General features: G+C 39.6%; 1 protein-coding gene across 1 annotated transcript in view; it reads right to left on the bottom strand.

Annotated features, from left to right (window-relative positions):
- col9a1b (collagen, type IX, alpha 1b) overlaps nt 1-18,716 on the bottom strand; it is a 118,018-nt gene that overhangs the window by 21,664 nt on the left and 77,638 nt on the right. The window contains exons 23-26 of the mRNA XM_039737772.1: nt 13,369-13,422; nt 12,220-12,291; nt 1,831-1,866; nt 1,690-1,734 (exon numbers count right to left, since the gene is read on the bottom strand). Coding sequence (XP_039593706.1) covers nt 1,690-1,734; nt 1,831-1,866; nt 12,220-12,291; nt 13,369-13,422 — 207 coding nt within the window. The remainder of the gene's footprint in view (nt 1-1,689; nt 1,735-1,830; nt 1,867-12,219; nt 12,292-13,368; nt 13,423-18,716) is intronic.

The following is an 18,716-nucleotide window of genomic DNA, read 5'->3' as shown; positions in this document are numbered from 1 at the left end:
CTGTTTCATTTATGTTAGGTAGAATGCCCAGAGGGGACTGGGCGGTCTCATGGTCTGGAATCCCTACAGATTTTATTTTTCTCCAGCCGTCTGGAGTTTTTTTGTTTTTTCTGTCCCCCCTGGCCATTGAACCTTACTCTTATTCGATGTTAATTAATGTTGATTTATTTTATTTTCTTATTGTGTCTTTTATTTTTCTATTCTTTATTATGTAAAGCACTTTGAGCTACTGTTTGTATGAAAATGTGCTATATAATTAAATGTTGTTGTTGTTGTTGTTAGAACATATTGTGGCAAACGCGGACGCAGTATTGCATGATTGGCTAAGAATGTTCGAATGCTTCAGTGACGCTGCTGGACGGCCGAATATAGTAAGTCGGTGTTAGTTCGAGCAGATAACAGTAAGTTCGATTGGTTTTTGGAACGTTGGTTTGGTGGGGCGTACTTTCCAGGACTAACATTGTCAGCTAACTTAAACCCTTTGACAGCTCCAGAACCGTAAATAATTTAGATACATCGAAATCTATCTTTGGGCAGTTCGGCTTTGGTATCCGTCCTTCTGACATCTATTGGCAAACTGAGTAATGATGGCTGGGTATTAACAACGGTCATTGTTTACATTTTAGCCGATCTCAGATCTAAAATGACCACACCAACATAATTATTACTCCGACTCTGATTATAGTCGTAAAATACGGTTTGTTTTGAAAATTGGTTTGCTGGAAAAAATCAAATGAGGTGCGCCGAAGAGCTGAGTTCACGTCTCGCAGCCCCGTTTAAACAGGCAGCTCTTCATTACATCGGCCGAAAAGGTCTATTTTAAGCACAAATCAGTGCCATGATAACAAAATAATTTTAAAGACTTAAAAAAACAAATAATTCTTTGCAGAGAAATTATGGATTTCCCAAACGTGGAAGCTGTAGCCCGATTTGGGCTCCCAGTCGCTAGTGCAGCATAAGAAGAGGCACAGCATTCTGCCAATCTTAGCCGTGTTCCATTGGCTTCCTGTGGAATACAGAAGTTAACTCCCCGGCAATCATTTATTCTTTGTTAATTAGTATTACCTAATTTTATTTTTTTCTTTCTTCATCCTGTAAAGCACTTTGATCTAAATCATTTGTATTAAAATGTGCTATATAAATAAATGTTTTTGTTGTTGTTGTTAACTTATGATTTTGCTCTTGGTTTACAAGCCTCTGCATGGTCTGCATCCCTGTTAACTGACAGAGTTACATTGTCCGGCATCAACCTTCAAAGTCTTTAAGGTCTTCATGACAATCTCTTCTGACTATTCCTCATTTTTGTTTGATATTAACTCTACTTTTTCAGTAGCCATCCCGTGGCTTTGGAACAGTCGACCTCTGTTTATTAGGACTGCTAGTTCTGTTAATGCCTTTAAGGCCCAGTTGAAGTCCTATTTGTTTTCCAAGGCCTTTATGGGTTTTTGAGCCCTTCCTCTTGTATTAATAAATGTAACTTATTTGTATGTATTGTGATTATTTTACCTTTATTTAGTTTGAATTGTATGTTTAGATTGCTATATATTATGATGATGTACAGCACTTTGGTTCAACTCAGGTTATTTAAAGGTGCTATCAAAATAAACTGACATTAACTAGGGAGTCCTAGGGTTAGGATTCTATCAAGGTTATGAATGGTACAACATTGTAATACCCAATAATACTTACACCATCTCCCTTGTCTCCAGCATTACCCTCCGCACCAGGATCACCCTAAAATAAGCAAAAGACAAAACGATCAAAACAATACAGTATAAAAAAAAAAATCAACTCCAAACAGCAGAACAATAAAGTATTGAATAAAGATACCTGTTCTCCTTTGGGGCCAGTCAAACCAACAGCACCCTGCAAATGTATAAGAGTCACCAATCACTTGACGTAGGACCATTGTAATTAGATGCATGTTAAATAATTATTAAATAATCAGAGATATGCAATTAATTATCAGGCAAAATGAGTTACTTGGTGTCAAACGCAATCCTCATATTGGGACCCGAGTGTGCAATTGTGTGATTATATGTCCAACTCAATACCCACTAGAAAATGTGAACAAAGTTAAAAGCATTGTTTTTAAATAGGAAACATAATGAACATGGTACACTTCATGGGAAAGAATGAATGTAGCTTTATTTTTTGACATGCTACATCAGTAAGGTTTTAGACAGTTGATGATCTTCTCTGAACAACAGTAAATGGTGCAAGTGTCCAAAGTACAGAGAGATGACGTAGACTAGCGGACATCTTCTGTTGTGAGAAATGGGAATGTTATGACTGAGAATCGAGAGTCTGTGATGTCATCAAGAATGGCTGTCGACTGCTACCTTAAACACTCTTCTGCCCTCTCCCCGACACTCCATATACAGATTTTGCACCATAACTCCAGAAACTGACTTTCAGTGGATAAATAATATAACATGTAAAACAGTAACATGCAGACAGTAAATATGTCAGTAAAAACTGACAAGTTGTGTCCGTTGTGTACATGTCCATAGCTTTCCCTTGCATTGAACCAGCTACCTTTCCAGAATAAAATAAATACTTCACCCAAAAGTTATTTGTATACATATTAATTACTCCATGCAAAATATAGTGATGGCCAACAAAAAAATAATCTGATGTTTTTTTCTGTGATAGAATAGGCTTCTATGGTGAACAACACTGCACAACAGCAAACAACGTCCACAAATCTCACGTGACTTATATTGAATAATCCACAAGTCAAACCACCCTGTCGTATGCTCACAGCATCCCAAACACATGTATATTTCCTAAAATATTTCTTACTAAAATTGAATGCACTCAGATGAGATTGAGTATTTGAATTGTATGTGAGAGGGGACCAAAGTCACAGGCTTTGCTAAATAAAGTGAAGCCATTATGACAACAAGCAACAATCGCAGGGAGAAGCTGATAAATCATATGGCACGATGCTTATTACAGAGTCATTATGAAATGCACAGATTTATATCATACAAGCATTTGGAGAGCTTTTACTGTGCTGTGTTCTGTAAAGTTTTAACAACACTTTGAGAGACTTCTGTTAAGTCCAGAACTTGTATGGATTGTCTCCCTGTAGCTAAGCAGATGTACTTGACCAGCAAGAACGTTCCATTTGAACCCTGACAAACAGGTAAGTTAAAAGCAACCAATTGACCTCACGGTTTATAGGTTTTATTTGGCTGACAACTTTATCCAAGACAACTTAGAAGATCAATCAGAGTACAAGGGAGTCAAGTGACTTAATAAGCGTTACACAGTGAGTCAGCGGTGAGAACTGAAATGGCAACCCTTTGGTTTACGTCTCAGTATATTGTCCCCTCGAAACACTGCCAGCTATGAATCTATTTGGGATGTTGGTAGAAAATGAGTGCCGACCCAGAGAGGGGCAAGAGATGCAAACATCAGGTGACACGGTAATTGAAACCAAATCCCAAAACCGTGAGGAAGTACTCTACCCTAATTTTCCTTATTCCTGTGGTAGAGCTTGAAAGATTTAAATGAGCAGTAGCAGCTCCAACATGTGTCCAGCAGATGGCAACCTTGATTTGAGAGACGAAGTAAGGGAACATTTTAAAAGGAAGCAGACTGACGGCTAACAGGCTCACGTCACATAACTCAGCACAGAGTCGGGTTGTCTTGCCTTTGAATGAATCAAATGTTGCTGTAGTGTTCTACTGTACCGCCAGGCTGACTTCACCACAAACGCCACAGTTAGGTAAACCTGTGCAGGAATGTCAGCAATTACAAGCTTCTTTCTTTAAACCTTTCTGTACTGGCCACTTGTGATTTTTGCTGCTGCATTAATCCTTATCTATTCTTTAGATTTCTATAATAATAAATAATAATACATTTTATTTATATTGCACTTTATATTTAACAATCTCAAAGTGCTACAAAATAAGAATAAATTAACAAACAAGATAATCTATAAAAAAATAATTTAACAAAATGCCTTTCTAAAAAGATACGTTTTTAGGTTTCGTTTAAAAGCATCAGTCGACTGTGGGGCTCTCAGGTAGTCAGGGAGAGAATTCCACAGCCTCAGCGCCACCAAAGAAAAGGCCCGATCACCCATACTGCTAAGCTTAGTTCTGGGAACTTGAAGTGTTAGTATGCACAGAGCGGAGGGTGCGTGAGGAAGTATGAGGGATAAGGAGTTCCTGTAGATACAGGGGAGCAGATCCATAGATGCACTGATGGGTAAGGAGGGAAACCTTGTACTCAATTCTAAGTGGTACAGGGAGCCAGTGAAGGGTTTTCAAGATAGGAGTGATGTGGCTATGCTTTCGCACCCTCATCAGGATCCTGGCAGTGCTGTTCTGAATGTACTGGAGTCTCTGGATACTCTTGCCAGGAATCCCAATGAGGAGCGCATTACAGTAATCCAGCCTGGACGAGACAAAGGCATGGACAAGCCTCTCTGCATCTGCCAGGGTAAGTGTTGGATTGGAAGTTTAGCAATGTTCCTGAGATGGTAAAAAGGTGACTTGCAGAGATGTTTAATGTGGGTGTCAAAAGTGAGTTGAGAGTCCATTTTAACACCCAAATTGGTAACAAATGTAGAAAGAGGAATGTTTTGACCAGAGAAAGTGATACTGGTGATGGTAGAAGAACGAAGATGGTGTGGTGTGCCAACTAAAATGGCTTCTGTTTTAGATCTGTTTAGCTGAAGGAAGTTGCGCCTCATCCATGCCTTTGTTTCCTCCAAAAAAAAAGTCAGCGTAGATGTTGGCAGAGGAGCAGTAGAGGAGGTGGGGGTAGTCCTAAGATAAAGCTGAGTGTCATCGGCATAGCAATGACAAGATAGACCGTGTCTGCTAATGACACTTCCAAGGGGGAGCATGCAAATGATGAAAAGGATGGGGCCCAACACAGAGCCCTATTATTATTTCTACCCTTCTTATAATGGCTAACATTCCAGAGCAAGACCCTATCCCAGGAGCAATAGACAGAAGGTGCCAAATGGTGGCTGCGTTCACTCTCTCATTCAGACCAAGTCAAATTTAGAAATGGCAATCAACCAGGAAGAACGTTTACACGAACAGTGAGAAGTCAAGCAAAATGACACCTTTTATTGGCTAACTAAAAAGATTACAACATGCTAGCTTTCGAGGCAACTCAAAATGACATCTTGCCTGAAGAAATGGCCTGAGTTGCCTCAAACGCTTGCATATTGTAATCCTTTTAGTTAGCCAATAAAAGATGTCATTTTGATTGACTTTTCACTACATTCATAATGGCTAACACGGTACAACACCCTAGTACTGAACTATGAACAGTGAGAGAAAAGCATACTCAACAGACAAGGCACTCCAAACTAAAGGCCACTGATTTTTTAGAACAGTTCTGACCCCTTTTCTAAAGGCCTTGTTCCACTCTTGCACAGAACCAAACTCAAGTTGCCCCAAACCTGATGTTTTGTGTTGCTTCCCTGCAAGCTCCTAAAATATCACTCAGCTTCCATCCACTTTTGAAACAGAGCTGCCTCACTTATAGATATTGGATTCTAGTTTTAAACATCCATCGCAGCAAGTAAACAACATGTGGTTTCCTTTCACATCAATAATGATGACAAGTGACAGGCATATATCAGAAATTTTTTCTCTTTAATCTTTAAAAAGCCCTTTCACCATTAGCAGACCTTAATTCAGCTGACTCTGTCGACACACAGGTTCCTGACAGGGCCATTTTCCTTTGTGTGCAGTAGGTCAGCCTGATGCTTAAACAAAAAGTTTCACGTAGCGTTTTTCAAAAGTGAGTGGCATTCCAAGGCTCTTCCTAAGTCCGTTATTTGGACAAAGTGAGCTCTGTCAGGACGTGGGTCTCCCTCAATGTGATACAGTGAGTTAGCAAAAGGAACTGAATCAGCAAATTTATGTTCCGCAGACCAAATTTCAGCCACTTGGCCAGGCTCTTTATAAGAATCCATCCATCCACCCATCTATGATCTAAACCCGCTTATCCAGACCAGGGTCATGGGGAAGCTGGAGCCCATCCCAGCAAACATTGGGTGCAACACATGAACAATACCTACAGTAGACTGAGTGCCAACATTCATCAGGGTAAACACATCCACACACAAACACACACTTAAATGACTTGCTATAGTATCCAAGCATAGCGAACATCAGTCAAATGTCCCTACAGCATCAAGTTTTCAGTCTTTGTACAAATGGTGCACTTGCCTACAATATAAGTGGATTTGGATAAGTTTTTGTGCTTTATAGTACTAAACTTTAACCAATAAATCTCTAAACATAGCAATCTTCTAGACCAGGGGTGGGCAATGTCGGTCCTGGAGGGCATAGTGGCTGCAGGTTTTTGTTCCAACCCAATTTCTTAATGAGAAGTCAATTATTGCTGATGAAGTACGTGTTGCTCAAGTGACATTTTGATGCTTCATTTTAGTGGTCTCGCTTGTTAAGGTTCCCCACCCTGAATTGCTTATTTCAGTCTTAAACAGCTGCATTCACTGTTTTAATGGCTCCTTATTACCAATAAGAGCCAAATGACAAAGGAGCCAGCAGTTCTCCATCTAACTTGTTTCCATTTACACCTGTGTGTGTTCATTGGGCACTGTTTGATTTAATAAAACACTTAATAAAAAAATGTGACAGACTGAAAATGATCCGTTTCAGCCTTCAAATCACTTGGATGACATCCTTGGAAAGAATAAAATCTACAATATAAGAACCTAACATTGCAGACTAATAAGCCATAAAATTAAATAAGGTTTGAAACTGGCAAGGATTGATGTCTAATTAAGTAGTTGGGTTGGAACGAAAGTCCGCACCCACTGCGGCCCTCCAGGACCGATGCTACCCATCCCTGTTTAAGACCAAATGCCCCCCAAAGGCACGTCATGAGTACGGTATTATGATTTCATTACTCGTCTAGTTAGATGACTTGCAGGTGAAGTGACTAACTCAGAGTTAGACAGTGAATCAGTCAGTACTTTTAGTCGGTGAAAGTAAAATGGCTACTGTAGACGGGTCGGCATCCCTGGGAAGGTGAACTTTGTTCTTTTACCTGAGCAGGAGGTCGATATATTGATAGATAGATAGATAGATAGATAGATAGATAGATAGATAGATAGATAGATAGATAGATAGATAGATAGATAGATAGATAGATACTTTATTAATCCCAAGGGGAAATTCACATAATCCAGCAGCAGTATACTGATAAAAAGAAACAATATTAAATTAAATAGTAATACAAATAAAAAAAAATTAAAATAAAATTAATGTTAGCATTTACTCCCCCGGGTTGAACTGAAGAGTCGCATAGTGTGGGGTCTCCTCAGTCTGTCAGTGAAGCAGGACAGTGACAAAAGTCTGTCACTGAAGCTACTCCTCTGCCTGGAGATGACACTGTTAAGTGGATGCAGTGGATTATTCATGATAGACAGGAGTTTGCTTAATGCCCGTCGCTCTGCCACAGATGTTAAACTGTCCAACTTTAATCCTACAATAGAGCCTGCCTTCTTAACAAGTTTGTCCAGGCGTGAGGCGTCTTTCATCTTTATGCTGCCACCCCAGCACACCACTGCGTAGAAGAGGGCACTTGCCACAACCGTCTGGTAGAACATCTGCAGCATCATACTGCAGATGTTGAAGGATGCCAACCTTCTCAGAAAGTATAGTCAGCTCTGACCTTTCTTACATAGAGCATCAGTATTGGCAGTCCAGTCCAATTTGTCATCCAGCTGCACTCCCAGATATTTGAAGGTCTGCACCCTCTGCACACAGTCACCTCTGATGATCACAGGGTCCATAGGGGGCCTAGGCCTCCTAAAATCCACCACCAGCTCCTTGGTCTTGCTGGTGTTAAGGTGTAAGCGGACTCTGTCAGTGTGACAGAATATCCAGCAGAAATGATTAGGAGTGTCTTACTCATCCACAGTGGGGGCATCCCGGCTGCGATGGTTAGCGTTCCCTTTCCAGGTTGGGAGGCCAGGATGTGTGAAGAACACAAGGAAGCCTACTGTGCTCATGCTGCTTCCATGTACATTTGTGGGCAATATCCCTTCTGGAAAAATCTCCATTTGAATAATCAGAGGACAGTATAAGAGTTGTGGTTCCACAGGGGAGATTTTAGGAGGTGAGTTCTCTATCTTAGGGCAGTTCCACTTAGCCCCAAAGTGCTTCCTGGTGGCAATGATTGGGCATTGGAAGTACTTCTGCATTAAGTTGAAAAGGGAGCGCTCTACACAGCCTGGGAAGTTAGAGTCAGGATTAGCAGGACAGCACTTGCATGGGAGAAGTGGAGGAGTAAAGGATGACTTGCAAAAGTATCGATTTTAAGGAAAACAAACTTGTGGGACATATTGTCTTTAAATAAAATTATCTGTTTGAACCTGGACTGAAGTCCAAGTAATTATACCTATAGTTGGGGGTTTGCAGTATCCCCTAGTGACCACAGGCCTTAAAAGTTGCCTTTTAAATACAACATTTTATATAGTGTCTTTCTATAGTAAAAATACTTTGCAGGCTCATTTTTAATGACATGCCAAGATCTGGTTGTGGAAAGTAAATATTGGCCGCCTGACACAACATGTGATTATTCATGAAAGTGATGTGCGATGGCATTCATTAAGGGTGGCAGCAAAGCATGAAGGGACCTTCAACTTTGTATGAACTCAACTGTCTTCTATCAATGTTTAATTTAGCAAGTGATGTAGGCAATCTGTACATCACCGAGAGCCATATATATTCGTTTTTTGAAGCAAATAGATTATTCAGGCTATCTATCTGGATATTCAATATTAATGATTACGTTTCAACTAAAATAAAGGAAAAGATAGTGTAGACTGAAAAAAGGCAAGATGAGAGGCTATGCAGAACCTACCCTAAGTCACAGAAAAAATGCTACATTAGTTAATATCTGATACCATCCTCACACTCCATCCAGTCAGGAGAACAAGCAAGAGTCGTTTACAAGCCGTCCTGACAACTTGGCTATAAAAAAGTGCACCATAAGGTACACTCAGAATATATCCATACAGAGCCAAGTCTAGAATCTCCAATTAATTTAATATGTAGGTTATTTTTTGGGGGCTCCAAGGATCAGAGCTGGGCCCCCTCTTCTCCCTGTAGACTTCCTCACTAGGCCTTATCATTCAGTTCCATTGTTACTTTTATTAGCTGTTCATGTCACTCAGCATTTGTTAGAATCTCTGCATGTCTCACTGCAACCTGGGTGAAAGAACACCATCTTCAGCTCAACCTCGCAAAGACAGACCTTCTTGTTATCCCAGGTCATCCATCTATTCAGCAGCTCAACTCATTATTGCTAACTCCTGCCACCATTGGGTGGTGATCGATGACCAACAGTCCTTCACTGTCCAATGTCACAACAGTCTCTCAGTCTTGCAGATTCACCTTCCGCAAGATCAGACCGTATCTGACATAGTATGCAGCAGAACACTTGGTCAAGACATTGGTTTTGTCATGTCTGGACAACTACAACTCTCTAATGCGAGGATTATCTACATTTGTTATGAAGACGCTGCAGATGATTCAAAATGGAGCAGCATGTCTGTTCAGATCGCTACATTGGCTCCCTGTAGCAACAAGTATTAAGTTTAAATCAGTGATACTTGCCCATAGAATAGTCAGTGGATCAGCAGCTGTATATAAGGGGATGATCCTTCTCAACCATTTAAGTATTCTGTGATGAAAAGCATCTGATGATCCCACCTTTGCTTGGCATCAAATCTCATTTCACATGTAGCTCCTTGCTGATGGGATGAGCTGCCCACCTTCAATCGAAATTCTGATTCCCTCAATGTGTTTAAGACGCGTTTGAAGACTCACTTGTTTGTTGAATTCTGGTATGATATTAGTTGTTAGTTTTTGTAACATAGAAGCTATAACTTGGCTTTGTTTATTCGGGTTGATTCATTTTATAACTTTGTCCTGTAATTCTTGTTCCCAAACTGTCCACCAGGCTGATATTTATTCGATTATGTTGACCTCTATTTGTAAGTCACTTTGGAAAAAATGTGCATCTTTCGGGTGTGGGAGGAAGGCTGGAGTTTATGGAGAGAAGTGGCACACAGACATGGGGAAAACAATGACTTCTGCAGGGGATTTGAACTAATGATGCTAGAACCATCAGTAGGCTAACCACTGTGCCATTATCAAACCTCATGTCTGATATTTAAAACTAATTAATGTTTGACATGGTCTAACCAAAGCCACTAACATGGCTGGCAACACTCTATTATTTAGTTTTACTGCCAGATTACTGTAAGGCTTAATTAGTATCGTACAGTGTGGTATGGTGTGTGAAGAAGATAACAGTATAGCTGAATTCCTTGAGGCCACTCCAATCTGTTCTAGGCTTCAGTTCTTTCTTTTGTAACTCGATTTTGGACTACCAGATAGAATGAACACAGACAGTCTGCATCAGCCATAACATCTCCACCACCATAACACTGAGCATTGGAGCCCCCCAGGGAGGTGTACTCAGCCCACTTCTGTTCACTTTACTAATTCTTAACTCTTTTGTGACATACAGCTCTAACAACATTATCAAGTTTGTTGATGACACAATAGTAGCAAGTGTTATCAAGAATGATGATGAGACAAAGTACAGAATGGAAGTAGAGCAGCTGGTAGGCCGGTGCAACTGCAACAACCTTTCTCTTAATGTTGTTAAAACTATAGAGATGATCGTGGACTTGACCACACTCCACTTTAAATCAAGAGTTTCATAGTTGACAGGGTGAAAAGCACCATATTCCTAGGTGTACACCTGATGGAAGACCTGACATGGCCTATCATTGCAATGACTGCACTTTCTATGTCAGTTGTAGACATGGCCTTCCATGCCATAATCTCACCACATTCTATAGGGGCACCGCTGAAAACATCCTGACCAGTTCCATCACTGTCTGCTATGGGAACTGTAATGTGTCTGATTGCAAGTCCATATGATGGATACTGCACACTGCAGAGACTAACTTCTTTCTGTTCCTTAATGGAAAGGTCCACAAACCACTCTTTTCCACAAAGCAGAGCGTATAGAGGTCCCTGAACCAACACTATCAGACTGAACAACAGCTTCTTGCCACAGTCAGTCACGATCCTGAACACAACGTTACCCCCTGTCCCTGCGTATGCCCCCTTATCGTGTACTCTTATCTAATTACTATTCTGTTCTGCATTCCTTTCCACTCTTTGTCCATTGCACATTTTATACCATCACTGATTGTTGTTTGCCAATATGCTGTCGATATGTATTGTAAGAGACGGCCAGCAACTCGGCCCGGCCAGGATGCACCGAGCATGGAAGGAAGAGGGAAGACAGCAACCTTTGGACACTGCCTCCCCAGAGACGCTAGATGGCAGCTCCCCTGGAATGTAGTAGTGCCCCGGATTTCCACAGGGCATCCTGGGACTTGGAGTTAGGCATCTCAGCCCTGTTGGGTGCTGCCAGGGGGTTCTGTGGAAGGACCTGGGGAGTCATGCTTCCCTTATAGCCCGGAAGTACTAGGAAGTCATGAGGATGGAAGCCCTGAAGTACTTCTGGGCTGATTAAAGAACTTGAATTCTCCATCTGACCCAGAAGTGTGGCAAGTCATGTGGGAGGAAGAAAAGAAGCACATTCGGGTCCAAGACTATATAAAGGACTACTGAAAACCCAGCAAGGGAGCCAGAGTCGGGTGGAGGTGGACAAAGCGTGCTGAAGGTGTAAACGAGATGGAGAATAGTGATTATTACATTTATTTACTTGTGTTATTGTGACTGTGGTGCTTGGGGAGCACTGTTTAAAGAAAAAAAATATTAAAATAAGTTCTCTATACTTTTACCTGGTGTCCTGAGTGTCTGTCTGTTGGGTTTAAAGTGGCAATAGTGCCACCTAGCATCCACAGTATTCATGTTGTTCCTTGTCTTAAAATGTAAAATTACCCACCTGTCTGTACTGTTGCATTGTCATATTTATTGTCTAAATTTTGCACTGTGGTTCTGGGAAATATAATTTCATACACTTTATAATGTACTAAGGTGTGTGCATAGATGATAAAGCAATAAAACCCACTTGACCTGACTTAATATTGGCTAGAAATAAATGTCCGCACCATTACCTTGACACCTGAAAATGTGAATAATAAGAGTTTTCAAGTTTGCACTCGGCGGTGGGAGTGATTGTAATCAATGGCAGCATTTTGAAAGGCTTTGCTTTCCTTACCCTGTCTCCTTTAACTCCAGGCAGACCTGGGGGTCCAGGAAGTCCTGGTAGACCGGGATCACCTTTTGCTCCCTGTGTAGAAAAAGTCACACTTTAATGCTATTCAAACTTATTAGGAACAGTAACATGCAGGCTTGACTTTGTTTGGATATACATTTTTATGTACATAAAAAAAGCCTTTTCTGTAGTCAATTGATGTCTATTCCTCTTTTTTCTGCTGCCCTCTCTATTCTGAATCCCTTGAATTCCTGTCTCACAGTGAGCTCTTTGAGCCCAGGCATTCAAGCTGGGATTCTAATGTTACTGTGTAAATAAGCGCAGCTCTTGAAAATACAAGGAGCCATTCATAGTGCAGAGGCTGCTCTGCCACCCTCCCAAGTGCAGTGGGGGTAGGCGGACGCCGTCTTCCAGGCAGATGCTGCTAGCAGAGAAAGGTGAGTCGTAAAGAGCTGCCAGCTATCAGAACTGTTTGGGTCAGACGGGTTTATTCTTTCATTTGCTACACAGGTACGCCAATTCTGCACAGAGCAGGAACAGCAGTCCCTTCTGGAAGCTTGGTTTACAATTAAACAGCCAAGTAATATACTGATAAAAAGAAAAAAACACTACATTCTATGGTCTAAATAAACCATTCTTTTAACCATTTTTTTAAAGTTGTTATGAAGGATTTTTTTAATGCAAAGTTGTAACAATGTTAGTGGCACAGTATGTCTGAATGCAAAATAAAAATAGGCCGGCCACACTTTCATTTACGGGATGCCTTTTATGGGTTATTAAAATATAAGAAATCGATGAGAGGTTAGTAAAAAATGAACACAGTACATTTGAGGAGAACAACAATAATGTCTTTTATGAAGATTACCCACAATTTAATTAGCAATTTATTTAAAAAAAAAACTCAACTTATTTTACTCTTTATCAGTTTGATGTAAAAGATGTAAAAACAAGTGAATTTTACATCGTAACACACTCAGCTCAGAAAATCTTATTAACAAAGGGCTGAGCATCTTGTTAAATCATCTCAATTGCCCTCTGATAAAGACGTATCCAGATAAAGACTTCTCTTCATGCTATTAGCACAAATGACGAGGAATTCCACAGTAGTTATTATTACTATTATAATAAAGCAACAAATAACACCTAACTTACCCGGGGCCCTGGTATACCTGGTGGACCAGCTGGACCATGTTCACCTCTGTCTCCCTTAAAAAGAAGAGAGCAAGATGTCAATGTGAAATGAACTCCCAACAGCAAAGCTGGTGATTAAACTGGATACAGAATTTACAAGGCTTTCAAAAGGATGTTCTCGCTTAAATGTGATAAACCGATTACTGTAAATGCTATTCTTTCATTACAGGGAGCAGTTGCATGTTCCTGTGTGCAGCTAAAGGAAACTAAAGTGGCGTGTCTGTGTACTGACAAACACATTTCAAGCTACATTGAGAGCAGAGGATTGCCCACAGAGTCTTGACCAATCTGACCTTTCAATTAAAGACACGATTAAAAAGGCAGCTGATTTGTAATGAGTGACACGCAGACTTCCTTTGGTATATAAAACAGAGAAAGAGAGACAGAGAGAGAGAGACGGAGAGAGCTCCAGGTCTAATGCAGATAAAACATGTGCTTTTACAGTATGTGAAATACAACTTGTAATATTTCATTTGTGTTTTATTTTAGGGTCATTTAGATGCAGCTTTTAAACTGTGTGGCCAAATCTCATAAGGGAAAACTGATATTGTCTGTGTTGTGTGATCAAAATGTTCAGTAACTGAAACCACGGGCAGGTGCATATGAGCTCATTAGAACACAAGGACCAGCAGTTCATACGGTTTTTAAGAGAGGGAACATATGGGGCATATAATGTATTTCCAAAGAGTGGTGAATTTGGAGGACATGCCAACTAGATATGAATTCTGAGAAGACACATTTAAAAGTAAATAATAAGTGTTTGGGGTTCTTCCAGAGGGGCTTAAAGTGGAGAAAGACAAACAAATTGTGATTGCATTCACTACACTTTTGGCACGCAGACTTATTCTGATAAACTGGAAGAACCCAAACTCTCCTCTTTTAAGTCAGTGGGAAACCGATGTGTTATATTATTTAAAATTGGAAAAAATCAAATACTCAGTTAGAGGATCCGTACAGACTTTTTTCAAAACATGGCAGGATCTAATCAGTAATATTTTAAAATAAGTTTATAAAGCACAGAGAATTTATTAATTTAGGTATTTTTACAAGCCTTAAATTTTACACCGTTTGGCTTGCTCTCTCTCTCTCAGGGGTGGGGATCGATCTGTTCTTAACATAATTCTTTTTTTTGTAAAAACTTGATTGCTATGTATTGATTGTAATAAAATTAATAAAAAAAAAAAAAATAAAAGTAAATAATAAGAGTGCCATTTTATTGTACAATCTTATATATAAATGTCTACGTTTGGAAGTGTGTGTGTGTCTGTCCAGCCCAGAAGTGACAGGTGAAGTCAGGCTAAGGGCAAGCAAGGCCAGCATGTCGGCAAAACGGTCTCCCTTTTTACTTTTCCTCCCGCCACTAATACACAAGCGTGGCGAGCATGAAACCTCCGAAGAAAGATATTGGCTTAGCCGCTAATGCACAAGCGATGCGAGCACGTGGGCAAAACGAATCCTCCTAGGAGAGAGACGCCCAGAGTAGTTCCTTTCAATTACCTGACATCTCTACATTTCATTTTTTTTTTTGACGATTTCAATAGCATCTAGGACCCCATGCTTTTTACAGCACAGGCTTACACAGCTAGTATTATATAATCCAATAATTACATATAGAAATTCACTTTTGTGGCTAGCAGGGGAGAATGTCATTTGGTGCGATCTTTATTTTGATCTCAATACATAGATGAGAACCTACATAGAGCATACCAAAAGAAGTCTACACTGCTGTTGGGTGCATTCTTCTGCCATAGTGTAGTCCACCATTACCCTTACAAGACCAATAAATACGAATCATTTTTGAGTTGTCTTAGTCATAAAGTGCAGTGCAATTTAGACCCTGATGTTAATGGAACCTTCAGTAATGATAATGAACAGGTCCACATGGCATAAGCTCTCAGAGAAAGGTTTGGAGAGCAAGACAATATTTTAAACCTTGTGTCATGGAAATCCCACACCTTTGAGTATTTAAGGGAGATTCTGAAACACAGCCTTTCCTGCCACCATCATTAAAATACCAAATAATTGAATTTCTCATGGAAGAATGGTGCCGCATCTCTGTAACACAATCCCAGGCACTTGCAGAATGTGCTCTGTGTCTAGTCTTACTGAAGCTGTTCTGGAGATCTCAGGTGCTCATTCTGACAACTGGGCAATTTATATGTTTAATGTTGCCATTTACCTGTATTTGCACACTTTGCATACTTCAATTTGGTGTTAACAATGGTTAGAAACAAAAATATAATGTGGATGAGGACCCCCTTGGCTGTTCTTATTCAAGGGCAGTGTGGTTGAATATGTTTAACCTGTCAGACAAGGTCTTGCACTTTATAAGCCATTTCTGGAAAATCCTCTCACATAAAACAATGAAGCGTACGCAAGATTAGCGAGTTACTGAACTATTGAACTGCTAAGACGATGAATGTAATAGCCATTGAATGAGGGGAGAGGTGGGAGTTCATTTCAAACAATGAATCCCATTTGAAACGCACTTCATTGTCGTGCACGGTAGATATTTGCAATAATGATTTATTTTTACACATTTTTGGAACATTGTGAGTATATGACTGGACACAAACATATCTGGATATTACAACATAAGTAATTTGAAAATTGTTCATGCAGATTTTGAGATTTTTTGCTGTTTTAAATCCCATTGTTATTGCATAGATGAAAACTGGCAGACCAAAAATGCAGGAAGAATAATGGACGAGGACGAGCAATCAAGCAATTGAAGTGACTAAATCCAATACATCTTTAAGCCTAGACAAAAGATGCATTGCATAGAGATTACTGACTAAGAAGCATTTGTGAAAGGTTTAGGAAATATCCACAATCTTGGACAATCTTGATCCTCATGTAGCACTGGCATATATATTGACGCATTGATTGTGTTTCACAGTGTGAAATCTGGTGGCACAGAAACAGCTACCTTCACGCTTTGAGGCTACAAATGGGGCTACACTTAATGTAAAGAAAATGGCATGGTGAAATAATGTTAAAATAAAACATGTCTTTAAGCAAAACAGGGAAACCAAATGAATGTGAAACCAGAAACAGTAGCATTCAAATCCTTCAAAAGGTTTTAATAAATCCAAAAGAAAAAATTTGGACGTCAGTGTCAGCTGCCTTTGTGCCCTAGGAACCAAGTTACCCAAACTATTCTATAATATATCAGTAATTATTTACCAGTCTGATGCTGATCTTTCTGATCATAAAATAAGTCGTTACGATAGCAATTGATGAGACAAATTCATAATTAATTGCAGAATTACAGTATTTGAGTGCCTCTTTCTCTTGCACGATTTGGCTCAAAAACTAATCAACGCATCGACATCTCATAACAAGCTTAAGTTTCGAGTTTGGTATTTTTCTGTCCAGCTGTTTTCGCTTTAGACCGTCCTCAAGAAACTGTGACACACAGACACACACCCATCGTCAAGATATCAATGTTTTCGGTATCAGGGGACCCTAAAACGTTGAGATCTGTTGAAAACCATAGATTGAAATTTTTGACAAATCTAAAGCTTTCGCTCCTCTCCCATAGACGATAGGTTATGGTGGGGGAGGGTGTAAAGCAAATTTCTTATAGCTCATGATAATGTTAACAAAATTATGGTATGGACTGTATGTTTATTTTAATAGCTTTTGTCATTTTTGTTAATTCTGGTGCATTGTCTTTTTCTGCTTTTGTTAATTTTGTAAGTTTTGGTAATACTGATTTACTTTTTTACTATCTATGTATCATGTGTTCTCCTGTATTTCTTGTATTTTGAAGATGGAACCCCTTCCATCAAAACTGAAAGACAGCCCTTAGCCCAGTGGTTCTCAAACTGTGGGGCGGGCCCCCCTAGGGGGGCACGAAGTAACAAAAAGGGGGGCGCAAAGATGTGAAAAAAGAAAACAAGAATCAAAAATATGAAAAATACATCTATTGAAACCAAAACAAATGAACTTAAACTACATTCTGATACTAGAAAAATAAATATAGAGTTAGATTAATGTCGATAAAAGTTAAGTAGGTATAATAAAATATGCATCTATGATATATCATTAATTAAAAAAGAACAAATTGGTATTAGTGGGCTCCTTACAAAAAAACATTAGGGGGGTGTGATTACAACTGTTATGAAAGCTCGGTCGCAAATACTTAAAGGTTGAGAAACACTGCCTTAGCCTATATATTGGAAGAATAGGCCGTGGATCTACCAGGGGTTCATTGAGGTTTGAAGAGTGCCATTGTGAGCATTGATTTTCTGGGTCCTAGGATTTATTGCTTCTGGTTTTGTTTTTTTTTTATTTATTGGATTATGTCTGAGACTTCTTTGCTCTGTGATGCCTATTTAGACAGATCGGTAGATTCTCTTTAGGTAGATTGCCCAGAGGGGACTCTTGGTCTGGAACCCCTACAGATTTTTTTTTTTTTCTCCAGCCTTTGGAGTTTTTTTTTTTGTTTTTTCTGTCCACCCTGGCCATCGGACCTTACTCTTATTCTATGTTAATTAATGTTGACTTATGTTTTTTTTTTATTGTGTCTTCTATTTTTCTATTCATTTTGTAAAGCACTTTGAGCTACATTTTTTTGTATGAAAATGTGCTATATAAATAAATGTTGATTGATTGATTGATTGATTTAGACAAACCATTTCTGCCTTGTGCTACTTTCATTTCTTTTTTTGAATGGCAAATAAATATTTAGTAATTTATAAGTATGCTTTGTTTTGTGTTGTCTTTTAAAGCTGTAAGTTTAATGGTTCCTCTCCCTGAAAAGGCATTTTTTGTATATTTTGGGGGACATTTAAAGTTTTTTGAACTTTTTGGGTCTGTGCAGGCTGAAGCCTACCTTTAATGTTGGGGAGGGAGGCCTACTGTATCTTAGGCAGGCTGGTGAAGGTCCTGGCCTGGTTTGTGGGTCTTTCAGAGGCCTCACACCTTTCTTGCTTTACAAGTGCACTCACAGCCTTAATACAACACTGGGTAAGAAACAGATTACAAAAATACAATTTTTGGGTAGAGTGTTCCTTCAAGGCGGAACGCAGAGCTCAGAGATGCAGTGTTCTCGAGCCATAAGATGCCAGATTACACTGGTGGCTACAACACTATATACATCTAGCCCTGACCCTGGAAGTGACCCTGGACTTCGCATCAGTAAAGTAGATCCAGTAGAATTCTTTAAACCTTAACGGTGGATCACGTACAAGAGGTCACTGAAGGAAATAAGGGGCAGTGCATTTTACATTGACACCAGGAAGCACTTCTTTACGCAAAGGATTGTGAGAATCTGGGGCAAACTATCAAGTCATGTAATAGAA

This window comes from Polypterus senegalus, chromosome 16 (assembly GCF_016835505.1).
Source record: "Polypterus senegalus isolate Bchr_013 chromosome 16, ASM1683550v1, whole genome shotgun sequence".
NCBI classification, from domain to species: domain Eukaryota; kingdom Metazoa; phylum Chordata; class Cladistia; order Polypteriformes; family Polypteridae; genus Polypterus; species Polypterus senegalus.
Note: the sequence above shows the minus strand (reverse complement) of the source record. Positions and strands in the feature narration are given on the sequence as shown.